Source organism: Hyperoodon ampullatus (genome assembly GCF_949752795.1).
Source record: "Hyperoodon ampullatus genome assembly, chromosome: 20".
Taxonomy (NCBI): domain Eukaryota; kingdom Metazoa; phylum Chordata; class Mammalia; order Artiodactyla; family Ziphiidae; genus Hyperoodon; species Hyperoodon ampullatus.
This window is the reverse complement of record NC_136933.1, coordinates 31,395,016-31,411,503: the sequence shown is the minus strand read 5'-3', so window position 1 is coordinate 31,411,503 and position 16,488 is coordinate 31,395,016. Positions and strand designations below refer to the sequence as shown.

The following is a 16,488-nucleotide window of genomic DNA, read 5'->3' as shown; positions in this document are numbered from 1 at the left end:
ACTGCATTTTTAACTTCTTGAAATTAAAAACAATAACTTCAAGCATACAGTAAAGGACAAAAAATGACATCTTTCTGCCCCAATTCAAAATTTAACAAATATTTTGTCATATTCACTTAAGATATAACCCGAAGCCCCAGTCACTGTTCTTCATCCTTGATTCCCAGAAGTTACCACTACGCAGAAATTGTACTATTCTCATTCGTGCTTTGCTATTTTTATAGCAGGTGGATGTATTAACGTACCACAAGAGATTATAGGGTACACCTTTGTGGGTGTAAATTTTTGTGTTAAAATTGGGCCATTAGTTTTTGTCTCAACAGTATGTTTTATAGATGTAATCATATTGATTTCTGTAGGCCTGGTTTGTTCATTAAACAGCTGCATAGTATTCCATTGGATGGATAGATAGATAGATACAGATAGATAGTTTTTTCATGATTATTCTATGACATTATACTATAGGGAAGGCAATATTCAAGCATTAGGAAAAGAATAAAATCAAAGGAGAGAGATGTCACATTTGAGAGACAAGTGCCTTGAAGTTAATTTTACCCACTGGTAAATTTATTGGTTAGTTAATTGGTTGTCATTAACAATGTTCCTAAAGTTATACTAAAGAAGATAACACGTTCTGGGGACAATGAATAGAATTGAATAATTTAACTGGGTTTAACTCTGTAAAAGCAGAAGAAGATAAATTACAAAGGCAATGCTGAGACTATGCTTCTGGAGCTTTGAGCACCAGCCTGCAGTGTTTTGCCTCTGTACAGGTATTGGGGAAGCATAGGGAGCTTTGTGAGTAGAGAAATGACAAGACATTGTTCACCATGGCCAAGGTACCTTGAGTTGTTTTAATGGTTAATAAAGATAGAGGATATGTATTATTTCAGCCTGATAAAGAGGCTATATCAGTCTTTGGGGGAGAGTCATGTTATGGTGAGAAAGACAAAAAGGAAGGGTGAAGAAATATGCAAAAATTGATAAATCTAGCCTGAAGGCTAATTTGTGAGTTTGTTTACTGCCTTTATTTCTTTTACAAAAGTATTAACATTGTTTATTAAGATACCCAATAAAGCATACCTGCTTCTAAGAAGTTACAGTTATTCAGGTTTATTAGGGAAACTTCATTCTTGTGACAGTTCATCTCTTCAACAAACAGAGTAGATTTACAGCCACAAAAACCTTTGATTTAGAATCTGAGTGTCTTTGGACTGTTCATCTATTACAATGGATCCTTAGTCCTAATGCTTAGAAACTTGAATATCCATGAGTTTTTCTTTTTCCCCTTTTAATTTTTCATTATTTCCCTTTTAATTTCAAGATTGTACATTGTTGCTTTACACAAAATAGAGATAAACAGAATAGCATGTTGATTTTAATAAACTATTTCAGAGCAGAAATGTGAAGATAATTTACCTGCCAATTAAATTGTGACATAGTCTAGCACCAGTTGATCAGAAGCTACCCTTTTCGTCAGCATTTTAAAACATGAATTTTTATTCTTCCCTGAAAATATCCTCTTTGCAGTTCAAGCCCTAGGTTCATATGCAATTATTTTTGAAATCTTAATTCATATGTCTATTCATCCTCTTTCCTACAAAGCTCATCATCTAAATATTGTCAAACACCTTCAAATGAGCACCTATGATATGAACTCAGGTAAGAGATTCCAGACCCTGAAGCGTATTTTTTTCCAAAAGGAAGCCAACTGTGCTGTATAGTGTGCCTGTCTTTGGGCTGTCTGGTTTCTGTCTGGTTACTTATGGAGAGCACAGCATTCCTATGGCTTTGCTGATTGACTGGTAGAAATGACAGCAAAATGTACATGACAGAGAAGATTTCATCAGTACATCCTCTGCGCTAGGCTATTTCTGTAATGTTACCCATAGGTAGGGGCTATTAGATCAAAGATTTTGTGACGTTTAATGTCAAGTTTACCCAGATCACACTGATGATTATTTTTAATAAGTGTCCATATTATTAGACCACATCTACCGATCATTTTCTAAAAAGTTTATAGACTTTTAAAGAAATTTTAGGTTTACAGAAAAACTGAGCAGGAAGCACAGAGAGTTCCCATCGCTCTCCCCCAACTAGTTCCCCCTATTATTAGCATCTTTTTTTTTAAATAGGTCTTTATTGGAGTATAATTAGTGTGGTACATCTGTTACCATTGATGAGCCAATATCGATACAATATCAACTAAAATCCATAGTTTAGTATCTTTTTGTTGCACATTATATGGATTTTGACAAATGCATAATGACGGGTATCCACCATTATATTGTCTTACAGAATGTTTCACTGCCCTCATAACCCCTGTTCAGCCCTACTTCCCTTCCCCGAAACACTGCCCTCAGCCAGTCATTTTGATGTCGTAGCGACACTCTCATGCCCTCAACACATGTTGTCATTGTTTTGGTTTTGCTTTTGCTTTTTTGTTGAGATATGACTGTGATGAGATAATGAGACCAGTGGCTATTGAAGGATATTTTTACTGAATTCCTGGTTACTATTTTATCATTTCTCTGTTCTGATTCTGTTAGTTCGAGTTAAATATAGCAATAAAAACTGACAAACTGACAAATAGAGTAACAGCTAGATTTCCATTGTTTCAACCTACCATACCTCTCTCAACCTTGTATATCCAAGCAAGTCCAAAGAGTTTAAAAATTTTAAAAAGGAAACCACCTAGGCTTCTAGACTTATCCTAGCATCCTGTGCTGCTGTGCTCCAGTTCTAGTGACCATCCAATTCAAAAACAAGCACTCCTGCACACAGCTAGCCAAGCAATGACTACATGGCATAACTCATGCTTCATATCCAAGTCTCAGATGGTAGCTGAGTTGTCGTATATAGCAGGTTACTGCTTTAAAACAATCATTTATATTCACACAAAAAGTGAAAGATTAGATTTCTAAGCCCACTTTTTATACTAATGCAATTATTGTATTAGCCTTTCACTTATTAAGTTTAGAAAAATTATTAAAACTATGGATTTTCATTAATCAGACATAATTACTATTTTTTTATATCCTAACAAACCCAACTCCATCCACTGTTCTTCCAGTCACAAGCAAAAAAGTAACGTAAGCAGACGTAAGCACAAATTAGCATGAAATCAATAAAAATCAATACCAGGTATGATAAATATATGCATTTTATTTAGATATATTTCTGTTAAGCATGTTCATTTTTTAAGACAATTTATATAGAGCCTTTAAAATGAATATAATTCTGATTTCTACCCATAGTACTGAAGAAGCTACTTAATAACATTCACTATCAAGGCCATTTTTACTTAACCACTTTTCATTTGATATTTACCACTCTTGCAAAAAATATAAGCAAATCAATATCTGTGTAGATTGCTGAGTGTGTTCAAGGGCCACGCATGATGAACTCAAGATGAACACAACAGTTCAAAGACTTTGGGAATAAAACTGTTGAGACCAGGGCACTGGTTTCACCCAGGGCTCTGTGGCTCTGATAATGAAAGAATATATTTGCCTCTCCACCTCCTAGGCTGAGAGCAATCTTGAGCAAAAAGGGTCGGGATTGATATTAACCCCTAATGTATTACAGGTTTGAGGGATGTTGATCATAGTGGGCGAAGTTCAAACGACATTAGCAGTTGGCCGTTAGGAAATCAAAACCCTATTTTGATTTTTTTCAAAATTAATTATGTAGTCAGAGTGCCCCTTACGGTTTTCACAATGGGGTACAAGAACATCTCATTGAATGTCCAACTGAATGGCGTAAAGCTCCTTGGAGCTCGTAGCACATGTTTTCAAACTAATATTGCTGGATCACACACCACTTTTAATAAGACTCAGCAAAGGACAGCTATTTGAAGAACACACCTGTGGACTATAGATGCCACATGATCAGAATTTTAATCTGCTGGGATGGTGTAAAGATACCTTATTAAAAGAGCTTCCAATGAGATCAGCTGATTAACAGCACAGTTCATAGAAAGAATTTGCTTTTTAAAGAAGTCATTGAGTGCTACAAGTTGAATTAGTATTCAATTAACGTCAGCATTCATTTTGAGCAACCTATGAAATATTTTTAAAGAGATACTTAGTAAATTAGATCAATAAGCATTTTAATATAAATCAAGATGCAGTTCATTTTTTCCACTTAGAAATATATTACCAAGATGATAGTTATTTGAAAAAGAATAACATCTCAGCTCAGCTCTAATGCCCAATAAAGGTGGTAGTATGTCTTCATTCCTTAAATATTGATTTGGAGAGTCAGGGAATTTCAAGTATATAAAAACCCGAGTGCCAAAAAGTAGAGATGAGAGTCCAAAACATAGGATGCACAAAATAGCCTACTACAATGTTCAATGCACAAGAGCTAGTAATTATTCCCCAATATGTAGAATTTAACCTAACACCTATTTGGAGCAGATTAATCTTTTAGCATTTCGAAAAGAAGATCAATGGCAAAATAAGATTGTTTTAATCATTAAATTCGTTGTTCTCTAACACACAAACCGTTAAATTTTTGTTCCCCGGTTTTGTTTTGTTTTTTTAAACGTTATTTATTTATTTATTTATTTATTGGCTATGTTGGGTCTTCGTTTCTGTGCGAGGGCTTTCTCTAGTTGCAGCGAGTGGGGGCCACTCTTCATCGCGGTGCGCGGGCCTCTCACTGTCGTGGCCTCTCTTGCTGCAGAGCACAAGCTCCAGACCCACAGGCTCAGTAGTTGTGGCTCATGGGCCTAGTTGCTCCGCGGCATGTGGGATCTTCCCAGACCAGAGCTCGAACCTGTGTCCCCTGCATTGGCAGGCAGATTCTCAACCACTGCACCACCAGGGAAGTCCTGTTCCCCGGTTTTAATTAGCAAAAAGCAATAGCTACCAAACCAGCCAAGTGAAGTTTTGAAACAATTAATGAAATAATTCTTCGAAAAGCATCTTTATCCTCCATACAAATGGATGTGTTAGTGTGTGTAGGGATGGGAAAGGAAAAGTAGGCAAGTTAACCTATTTACATATGATTCTCAACATAAATCTACTTCACAAATCGCACAATGTTCTGCTTTTCTATGCAAACAAAATGTGCCTTTGAATCAATAGGTTTTATAAATACACTATACAAGGTAACTAATTTATAAAATTTTTAAATATGTTTACACACGTTAATATTCAGAACTCAAAGAGAAATTTCAATAGTATAAAAATGCTTTGGAAATTAAGATGTGTAGAAGCTAAGTAAATTGTGCTAAATCTTCTATCCACCATGAAAACATTTCCTTTCATTCTAACATAACAATATTTTGGAAATTGTGTCTCCCATCTTTTCACATGAGAAGCTTTAAACATTTAGAAGATGCTATTCACTTTTAGAGCAGGGAACTTGAAGTAATTATAAAAATATATTCTATCCAAATATGCTTTTTTATTGAAGTATAGTCAAATATATGTTTATTTAATTAAGTCGTATCTTAGCAGGATTCCAAATTTCAGCATTGAATTGTGAACTGATGAGTAGAAGTTTTTTTTATTTTTGGCAAAGCTTCTGAAGCTATAGTTTTCTAGAAATTTAAGTTTTAAGAATATTAGAAATTAAAATATTTAATTCACTTTGAGCAAACCATAATTAGTTGGCAATATAAAGTTTATGTTGGCAAAACGTCTCAGGTATAACATAATTGAAAGTGTTATTCTGAAGGCCGTATTTTTATCATGAACATTCAAAAGCAAAAGAACTATGAAATCACTATTTAATTCTATAAAACTAGGCAAGGCACCTTCTTGTTTTTTATGACACTCCAGAAATGTCATTTCCTACATTCATTTCTACACACAGTCCATACCTTTGAATTCATACTTCTGAAGATATGAAATATTAGAGAGGAAACTATATTTTTGCTCACTACATAAGAGAGAGGAAATTGTTTTTGCTTCCTACCTGTTTGGGATAAGCAATTTTGCACACATATTTAAACTTAAGCACAGACACATTAACACATACTCCTGCAGTTGAAGATTTTCTCTTTCACCAACCTCACTTAGGCTAGTGATGGAGATTATTCTTGACACTTCCCATTTAAATAGCTTAGATGTGTTTTGTCTACTTTAATGACTGTAACTAAAACAAATACATCTGGCATTGCAACCATCTATACACAAACACACATACACCACACATGTGGGAGACAGGGAGGCTGTGTGTGTGGGGTTGTATATGCATATTTATACACACGTATCCATGCACATTACATACATTTCAAAAATATATGCATATATGTATAATTGAAATAAAGTTGCAGAAAACATTCTTTACGACATGTACTCTAGTAGTTCATATTTTATTATATGCTATTCTTTTATATTTTAAAAATGCATTTCCCAGCCCATATAATTGAGCTCAAGATCCACTAATGGGTTGCTGCTAACAGCTGGAAAAACACTGGCTTAAGTAACGGCAGGATAAATCACATATGGCAAAATTAAAGATGCTTTTCTACTGCAACCACAACAGCACTGTACCCACCTGATACCAACATGGTATCAGGAATGTATTACTTAAACCACATATAGGTCAGTGTTGGGACAGTGTAGCCAGAATGGTTTCACCATCATTGATAGACAGAAGAGTGACTGGAGTTTCATGAGCCAGGATTAATTGCATTGCTGTTATACACTTACACATAATTGCTTCTTATTTGATGGAAGGCTGCTAAAGTTTTGGGTAGGATGTAAATTTAAAAACACAATGATACTATTTTGGCAAATTAATAAATACTGTCTAGATTTTATGTGGAACAGAAACATGTTCATGACTTCCCAAGAAAATAATGACAAAAATATGTAATGAGTAGAGATTTGCTCTCAGGGATGCCTCAAATTATTAGGAAAGTATAATGTTCTCCAGGAAATATTATTCAGTGAAAAAGCAAGGTCTGGAACAGTGTATAAGGGATGCTATCTTCTGTGTAAAAAAATAAGAAAAAAATACATACATATAGACTTACATCTTTTCTTTGCAAAAAGAAACACTGACGATATAAACCAAAAGCTACGAAAACAGCATGCTGGAGATACGAATCCAAAAGACCTTCTCTGAATATACTCTTTCTCATAATTTTAACTCTGATAACCACATAAATGTTTTCCACTTTCAAAATAATGAATTGAAAAGAAAAAGCATGTAGTATTTGCAGGATAAAGCAAATATCTCAATATGTACTTATATTTAAGCAAAGATGGTTAGAAACCAAGATTTTAATGGAAGTTATTAGCTGAAGTCAAAGGACTAAATTTAAAACCCCAGTAATGTTCAACTGGATTTGGAAATAGCACTATGAACTTTTTTCCCTAAAAATATGTACAGGTATTTCTTGCTTAAGATCAATAACCTATTCCCCCAAATATAATAATGCTATTCTCCAAAAAAGAGAATTAGGGCTCCCTGAAGGGATGGCTGATCCAGGCATGGGGGAGGAAACGGGCAACATGAGTGTATGGCATCTGTTCATCCCAGAAAGCAGAGAAGCTGGAAAAATAAAGGGGTCATGCCATACAGGCGCCAACACGAAGGGGTCCCAGTTAGGCAACAGTGAGACAATTGGCACATCAAAGGAGCATTTGAAGCCCGTATGTTCAGATTTTTAGTTAAATAACTAAGGAAGATGGAAGGAGGAAGGGAAGGAAAAACTAGAATAACAACAAAGAACATGGTCTTTGATTCCTTTCTGTGGAGCGAGGAGTGGGAGATCTGTATTAATGGACCCTTTACAGCTATGGGCATCTGTGCTTCAGAAATAAGGCCATAAAGGTGCATGTATAAGGATGTTTCCTGTAGAACTGTTTGAAAAAGCCATAAATTGGAAGAAACTCCAATGACTACCAATAGGAGATTAATAAAATATATAATAGTACATCCATTTATGGACTACTATGCAGCCAGTAAAAACGATGGAGCAAACTTCATGAAGTGACATATAAAGAGGTCCATGATATATTGTTTAATGGAAAAAGGAAATTTCAGAATAGTATAAAAGGCTTTATCCCATTTTTGCATGAAGTAAAACAGTATGTGATTATACAAATAAGTGTATTTGCCTTAAAAAGATAGAAATCTGGAATGGATGATATAAGACCATTCCACTAACAGTGGTCACCTCTGGGATTAGAATTCGACAGCACCTGTGGGTGGGAGCAGCTTGACAGGGAATGTTTGCATTTCATTTTATATATTCTTGCATCATCTTAGTGCTTTTTTACAAGCATTGTTGATTTCGTAACATAGGTAAGAAAAGAGATGATCCCTTCCATGTAACAGTTATTCTCTTGCTTAACCCACCTCTCCCACAGATGCCAGGCTGCAAACAAGACCTGCCCCACAGATTACATATGGAATAATCACATCTGCAGATGCCTGGCTCAGCAAGATTTTTTTTCCTCTCATGTCGGAGATGGTAAGCCGAATGCTGTATTAAAGACTAAATGTCTCTATTTTGATTAATAAATATTGTAATATTAAAATCGCATGTACAATATTCATTTTCATGCTTTGAAATCACTCACTACAAAATAGGACACTTTCTGCCTCGTATCGGTATTATCTTGAACTTCTTTGTAAAGGAACCTACCTGTGTCTGTGCACAACCCTTTAATGAACAACATGGAAATGAAAACACTTTTAAAGGCTTTTTATTGTTTCCCACCACACCCAGAACCAAGTAAGGGATAGTAAAGATGTCCTGACTGTGTTTGTCTAGACTCTGCAGACGGATTCCATGACATCTGTGGGCCCAACAAGGAGCTGGATGAAGAGACCTGTCAGTGCGTCTGCAGAGGGGGGCTTTGGCCTTCCAGCTGTGGACCCCACAAGGAACTGGACAGAAACTCATGCCAGTGTGTCTGTAAAAACAAACTCTTCCCCAACTCGTGTGCGGCCAACAGAGAATTTGACGAAAACACATGCCAATGTGTATGTAAAAGAACCTGCCCAAGAAATCAACCCCTAAACCCTGGAAAATGTGCCTGTGAATGTACAGAAACTCCACAGAAATGCTTCTTGAAAGGAAAGAAGTTTCAGCATCAAACATGCAGGTAAGAAATCTTCATAAACAGTATTCATTTCTCTTACTGGAAATAGTTTTCTCAACGCAAAGCAGTTTTCTCAACCAAAATATTGGTTCTTTGTTAGAATGGAACTAGTTAAGTTCTGGAAGATGAATTCTGATATTTTGTTACCAATGCTAAATTTTTGTGAGACTTTGCCCCCCAAAAAATAAGGTGGGAGTCCTGGGAACCAAAACCAGATCCAGGCTCAGAATGCACTAAATCCTTGTTCCAGAGACTAAGGTAGTAGCTCTCCACATGAGTTAGAGAACAGATGCATAGGACAGTCACTTGCAGAGCATTTTCAAAATATATCCAGGTAGTGCACACCTGCCCCCAACAAAATGATGATGCCATCAGATGTAATTTTGTACAGCTGTTCTAAGTGCAGAAAATGTGCAAGCTTTACAAAGGACAGGATGATACCATTTAGTGTGGAATTGTATCTAGAAATGAAAATAGTTAAGCTAAGTATAGTATTTAATGGAATCAGAGAAATAAATTAATACGTTGTCCAAAGTTCCTCAAGACAGTCCTTAAACCTGATTCTGCTCCCTTCTTCACCAGAAACAAATGAGTCTCTTGGACTCAAACACTTTCAGTGTTAAGCCCTGAACCTCTTCCTCTTTGATCTGAGAATAAGCCAGACCTGTGCTTTTGACATTTGCTCCCACTCTCCTTCAGCATCTCGCTCCACCAGTCACGCCCTCTCCCTTCCGTACCTTCAATGTCCTCAACTCTAGTGTTCGTCCCCCTCAATTTTTTCTATTTTATTGGCATCTCACTGTGACTTTGAGCATTCTGTAGCAACCAAGCTCTGTCCTGTCTTCTGAGTTGCACCAAGACCAGGCATTTGGCATTTGTCTGTTCACCTCTTTCATCTCTCATTTATTCAACCAACTGGAACCTGGTTTATGCCCTAATATTCCACGATCAAGTTCAGTAGACCCTTCATCTTCAAATCCGATGGACAATTTGGTCTTTCCGTAAACCTGTCCTTTCCGTAGTTTCTCTTTAGGCTCTCCTCTGTTTCGAGTGAGACAACATCGTGCTTTCCTGGTTGTCCTTTAGGTTTTCTGACCACTTGCTGTCCATCACTGGAGTTCTCACTGGGTTCTCTTTTTCCACCCACTCTTTACAGATGGTGATAACACCCTTTCAACAGATGATTATTCATACGACTTAAAACTTTATTTACATTTATTTATTTACAATTATTTATAATTGTAAATAATTACAATTTGTTTACATTTATTTACAATTTAGTATCTGCATGAATACTTCCATTTATTTACAATTTAGTATCTGCATGAATGTTCATCATTACCTTTATCTTCAGTAAATAAAGTGTCCTTCTTTTTGATTCTCAAGAGTTTGTATTCCCACTTCAGTTTATCTTTCTGATGATTTGTCCACACTAACATGTTAGCTACTGCATGGGGAGACTTCCATGAACCTAGGTATCTCATTAATGACTTTTTTCTTCTTCCATTATCATTTCAGAAGACCTGATAGGAATCCTTGTTTTTCCTCTTTAGAAGATTCTGGGCAATGATATTCCAATTTTACTTGCATATCCTACTCTAATCACCAAAAGGATATTTCAGAAATGCAAAATATAGATACTAAATCCTATTAAAGATCATGAAACCATTTTTTCATATTGAATCCGAGTGAACCCAGTATACATTGAAAAACCTGAAATTTTTGTTTACATAAAACTAACCAGCCATATTTTTCTACAGAATTCTTATATTAACTTAGTAGAAAAGATTTCTGTCATTGTATTTCTCCTCATCGCATACATTGTTTCTTAATGGCTTTCTATTTACTAACTCTCTCCCCATGTTCATTTTTCTAAGTGTATAATTCCAGGTTTTATGCATATACTGAAGCAAAAAAAAAGATAGTATAATATTCTGAAAATATATATACTCACTTTCTCTTCATATTTATTCCAAAATTGTGGCAGGCAGAGTAGACATTCTGTGGTTCACTGCCTTAATCAGCAACTTACATTGATCATTGAGAATTGCATCTCTTTAGTAAAGGAATACCAGTGGCCTTATAATAATGTAATTGTATTTAGAACTGAAAATAAATAAATAACATTGTAACTAGATATGCTTTCTTTTCTGGAGCAAAAGAAATGCTGTTTCAAAATCACATCTGTAGTTTTTCTGTGGTGCATGTTTGATCTCCAGGTCACCTTGCATTTTTCTTGCATTATATCCATCCCCACTGCCACATGTTACGAATACTCATCCTCCAGAAAAATCCTTCAAAGATGGCTCCCATTCACTGGAGCAACAGGGCTGCTGATGTTATTGGCTGCTGGGTCGTTTGTCCTTTTGCCACTACTAGAAACTGGACATCCAGGGTAGGAGGAAATGGACCCTCACGGTGAATACTGTCCCTCCCAGTGCGTTCCCCCAGACCGCACTGTTTTCACATGGAGCCCAGGTGGAGGAGGGAGGCTGAGCCACTCTCGTGCAGCCAGCCAGCTGCCAGTCTAGTCAAGTCAAGAGTGAGATGGGGCCCTCACTGTGGACCACAGTCCTGCCAGAATGGCTGGGTTTAATCGCTCCAAAGTCTGGGTTCCAAACGAGTCCCAGAGTCTTGTGAATTCTGCCATGCTTACGTGATCACGCTAAATTGGCAGACCTTAAATATGCACTTTCAAAATTTCTGTTTTATGTTACTTTCATCTGCGAAGCACAGAGCTCTTCAAAAGAACTAATGCTAACAACACCTCATTCTTCCATTCGTTATTTCTGTAAGCAAGACTCTTTCTTTCTTTTTTTTTAGGTTTTTCCATTCCTCTTAAATCTGATAATTCCAGGCACAAACTTTAGCAATTTATAAACTGGAGAACAATTTTATGATAAAATGAGTAACTCTGTTCTAGTTTGAAACTTAGAAAAACACAGAAGTGCATTTGCAGCATAACAAGTCCATCTCCTTGGTCTTTAACAAACGCCTGTCCTTCTTTGTTCCCCTAGTTGTTACAGACGACCGTGTACAAATCGAGTGAAGCATTGTGAGCAGGGACTTTCGTTTAGTGAAGAAGTATGTCGCTGTGTCCCTTCATATTGGAAAAGACCACATATGAACTAAGATTGTATCTTTTCTAGTTCGTCATTTTTCTATCATGGGAAAACAGTGTTGCCATGTTAGAACTATGAGCACAGAGACTTTGTGGGACCTTTTGTAACAAAGACAAAAGTCAGTTTCCTGAACCATGTGGATAATGTTACAGAAATGGACTGGAGCTCATCTGCAAAAGACCTCTTTAAAAGACTGGTTTTCTGCCAATGACCAAACAGCTGAGGTGTTTCTCTTGTGATTTTAAAAAAGAATAATGACTATATAATTTATTTCCACTAAAAAATATTGTTTCTGCATCCATTTTTATAGCAATAACAATTGGTAAAGCTCACTGTGATCAATATTTTTATATCATGCAAAATATGTTTAAAATAAAATGAAAATTGTATTATAAGCTGGTAAGTTGAGTCCATTACCATCTTCCATTATCAGCAAAACTTGATATTATGAGAACTGTCATCTCCCCCTGCCCTTTTCCTTTTTCTCTAATTGGATGTCAGATTTTGATTGCTGTATGATCCTGTAAAAGAAAGTTTCAGAGGGACAGCAGTTGCTATTAATTTTATTTAAATTCATCTCTTAATATATTTAATGAATAGAAATGTTTTAGCACATCACACTTTTGAATTTACAGCCAAATGAATCAATAGAAAACATAATCTTATAAGATAGTCTGCTTAGCATGGTTATGCACTTGAAAGTTATTCAGTGCCCTTGGAGCATTCAGACTCTTAACCTGATATAATAGCTCTCGGTACATATTAAAATGGTTTTAAAATATTTTTCTTAAAAAGAATCTTTCCATATATTTAATTTCTTCTGACCAGCTAAATACTTTTTATAAACTGAAGTGCTCCTACCCAATACATATAAAATAAATTGGAAATGACATTTAAATGCCCATATGTGCTAAAAAGGAAACCTTTCAGTCACACAATTAAAGCACTTGTTTTGTTATTTTAAAAAGGCAGCACACTAAAATTTCTTTTTCTGGGAACAAATATTTTGCCTACATAAATGCAACCACATAACTGGTTGGCTTGTTGACAGAGAATTGATTATTTGCTCATAGGACATGGCTACTAGCAAATAAAAATACATAGCTACTAGCAAATACATGAAAATAAGTAGTCCTCAAAGGAAAAAAAAGAATCTATAAAGTTATGTAAAAATGGCTTTTAAAACTTGCAAATTTAATATAACAAAAACATTTTAAATGGTATAGGTGACTACTCAGTACAGTACAAAATATTAGTATCTATAAGTTTTGCTACAAAATAATTTATTTTTTATAGTATTTGATTAGAAGGTTGATGCCCTAAAAATGTTGAAACACTGTTTTCAATACTGACTTTTAAAACAATGTTACATGCAAGGTTTACTGAATTACAGGTAGGTACTCTGCACAACTTTAACATCTCGTTCATAAAGTCAGATTTTTTTTACGTACTGGAAAAAGAAGTAGTCTTCTGAAATTCTCTCATTATACATTTATGGACCATCTTTGTATTTTTTAAGTAAAGATGAATCTGAAGCCTGTAGGCAGAAAATATATGAAAATATGCATTGTACAATCTATGAACCAGCTACAGTCTGGGTAATTTTCAAACTTGAGAACAGCAAAAACAAACAAACACAAAAAACAACAGCAGCAGTAACAACAATAATAATGAAACAAAAGTAAAAGATAAGTATATTTGACAACAGCTATAGTTTTATCAAAATTTCCCCAACAGAACAAATTAGGGAGTCATTACAAAAGGAAGAATGGAATCATAATAAACAATATCTTTCTACCTGCTGGGGAGGCACAATCCCTTGGTGCATAAAATGGTCACCAGCTATACAATTCAACTGAGATCCAATTGAATAATTTTTCACCACATTTCAGCCAAGAATGTAAGCAAACAAACATTATATAATCTGTTATGTTGATCTAGCATCAATCATTTTTAGTCTTGATACATTTTAAATACATTAGTTTTTTTAGATAATTTAGAAAAAATCTATTCTAAGTTTCCAGTGAGCCCCCTGAGGCCATGTAGAGAATATTAGGATCTGATATAATGACCGTTACAAGTTATCAGCTTTAAAAAAATCTAAACTATGTGTTGACAATTGGTTTCTCAGAATATATGGGTAAGCCAAAGAAATCACTAGACCAAAATATAAAGCGTGAGGCATGCCAGAAAAAAATAACATTTAACTTGTCCCTGGAGATGTAATAATTTTGATGAAAGGCGAAAGTAACATCAACAAAGACAATACTTCGTCAGAGATTCTTGCAAACAATTTTATATGGACCATAAAAATCTCACTTCACTACATTATAATAATTGAGATTCTGCGGTACTGGTTAAGAAAGTGGACTAGAGATCAAGCTAAACAGTGATTTAAAATATTAGCAAATAGGATTCAGCAAGTAGCTAAAATAGACAGTGAGCATTTTCATAAACTCTGCAAGAGTCTCCAACTACCAATCGGTCAAATCTCAAGGACAAAGAAGAGAAAACACTGGAAGCTTGCAGCAACAGTTACTATATCCAAATCTTGGAAAGTTTATAAACAGAATTTTATGTCTAGAAACCTAACACTGTATACTCTGTTTAAAAGACTCAACGGAACAAAATATTTTGGTAAGTGGTTATAAGATTTAGCTTCCATATCTTTTTTTCTTTCTTTTTTGGAAGGGGTTTTTGACATTTGCTAACTGCTTGAGTGAAACAGCCTCCATTATTAGGATTTCTAAAAATAAACTTTGTCCTCCGTACCCATACTGCTCGAAGCAGAAGGCTGAGGGGTGACCACCAGTGGCATACCCCGGGAACACTTCTTTAAGAGGAGGGGTCACTCACTTACCTCCACACAGTCCAGGCTTCCTCCAGGGGTACCCTGCTCTGCAGGAATTTTAATCAATGAGTGTGAGAGAGAAACAGACCCAACAGGTGAGAGAGATCACGTTGCAGCACTTGTTTTGGCATCTTGCCAAAGTTTATGCAACTCCTTATGTGGTCGTTTCTATATTAACCTCCCCAGGAAGTGCCGTGGCAAAGAGCTGAACCAAGGGCCTGTGGCTCCACTTTGTCTACATTTCTACACCGTTTCCCAAGATATGAGCTCCCATTAGCAGATTTTTCAAAGGATGCTTTTTAGGGACTTTACCTTTTGAACTGAAAATGAGAATAACATAAAAAATAGTATTGCCCACCACTGCAGCAGAAGAGAATGTGTTGACGTGTCTGATTTTTTATCTAGAGGAATTGTAGAAAGTTCTGAATAAATCCAATGATTGTATCCTAAAGAAGCATAGAGTCCACCCAGAGAACTGTCTAAGGAAGTCCATGACACGTACATTATAAAGTAAGTACTGGTTTATATGTTCGTGTTTGAATTTTTAATATGTTGGCTATTTTTTAAGTGGAGAATAGCTACCTGTTAACTTGTGGAAGTGTAAATGGGGTTTGATGGTTTGAAAAAAATTTTTAAACCAAAGTTTCACACGCTCTTTTATCTTCATTCCATAGCCAACAACTAATTGCTTTAAAAAAAAAAAAAAGCATACTGTAAGAAAAGGAGCACTGGACTGGGAATTGAAAGCCAGGTTTTTAATCCTGACTTTTCTGCTTTGTCCTTGAGCAAATCACGAAAATCTTCTGAGTCTCAACTTCTTAATCTGTGAAAGGAAGGAGTTGAATTAAATTGTGCAGGATGTCCAACTCTGAAGTTACAAACTTTATACTAAACTACATACAGAGTGGGGGGGGAACATTTTAAAGAACTTCAGGGAAGCCCCATTCCTGTGATTTGTGACCCCATTAAGAGGAAATACTAATCTTTTAAAAATGTTTCATAGGGCTTCCCTGGTGGCGCAGTGGTTGAGAGTCCGCCTGCCGATGCAGGGGACACGGGTTCGTGCCCCAGTCCGGGAAGATCCCACATGCCATGGAGCGGCTGGGCCCGTGAGCCACGGCCGCTGAGCCTGCGCGTCCGGAGCCTGTGCTCCGCAACGGGAGAGGCCACAACAGTGAGAGGCCTGCATACTGCTAAAAAAAAAAAAAAAAAAAAAGTTTCATATAAGAAGTTGTAAATGAAAAATCTGTCTCCCTTGTACTGTAATTCTAATTCTTAAATTCTAACTAATTTAGATAACTCAAAGCAACATTTTTCTTGATTTCTTCATACCAAAGGTGGTCACACATGCAGACGTTGGAAATTTTCTTTCAACTGTTGGAAAAGTAAGTATCTCAAAAAAAAACAAAACCAAGCAACTTTCACAGGAAAGCAAAAATTG

The 16,488-nt window shown here is 35.8% G+C and overlaps 1 protein-coding gene across 1 annotated transcript in view; it reads left to right on the top strand.

Moving 5' to 3' along the window:
• The window catches only part of VEGFC (vascular endothelial growth factor C), a gene marked incomplete at both ends in the record, with an annotated part of 78,314 nt that extends 66,108 nt beyond the window's left edge, over nt 1-12,206 (top strand). Inside the window, 3 exons of the mRNA XM_079726540.1 lie at nt 8,337-8,440; nt 8,744-9,077; nt 12,092-12,206. Of these exons, the coding sequence (XP_079582666.1) occupies nt 8,337-8,440; nt 8,744-9,077; nt 12,092-12,206 (553 nt within the window). The remainder of the gene's footprint in view (nt 1-8,336; nt 8,441-8,743; nt 9,078-12,091) is intronic.
• Nucleotides 12,207-16,488: the final 4,282 nt, after the last annotated feature.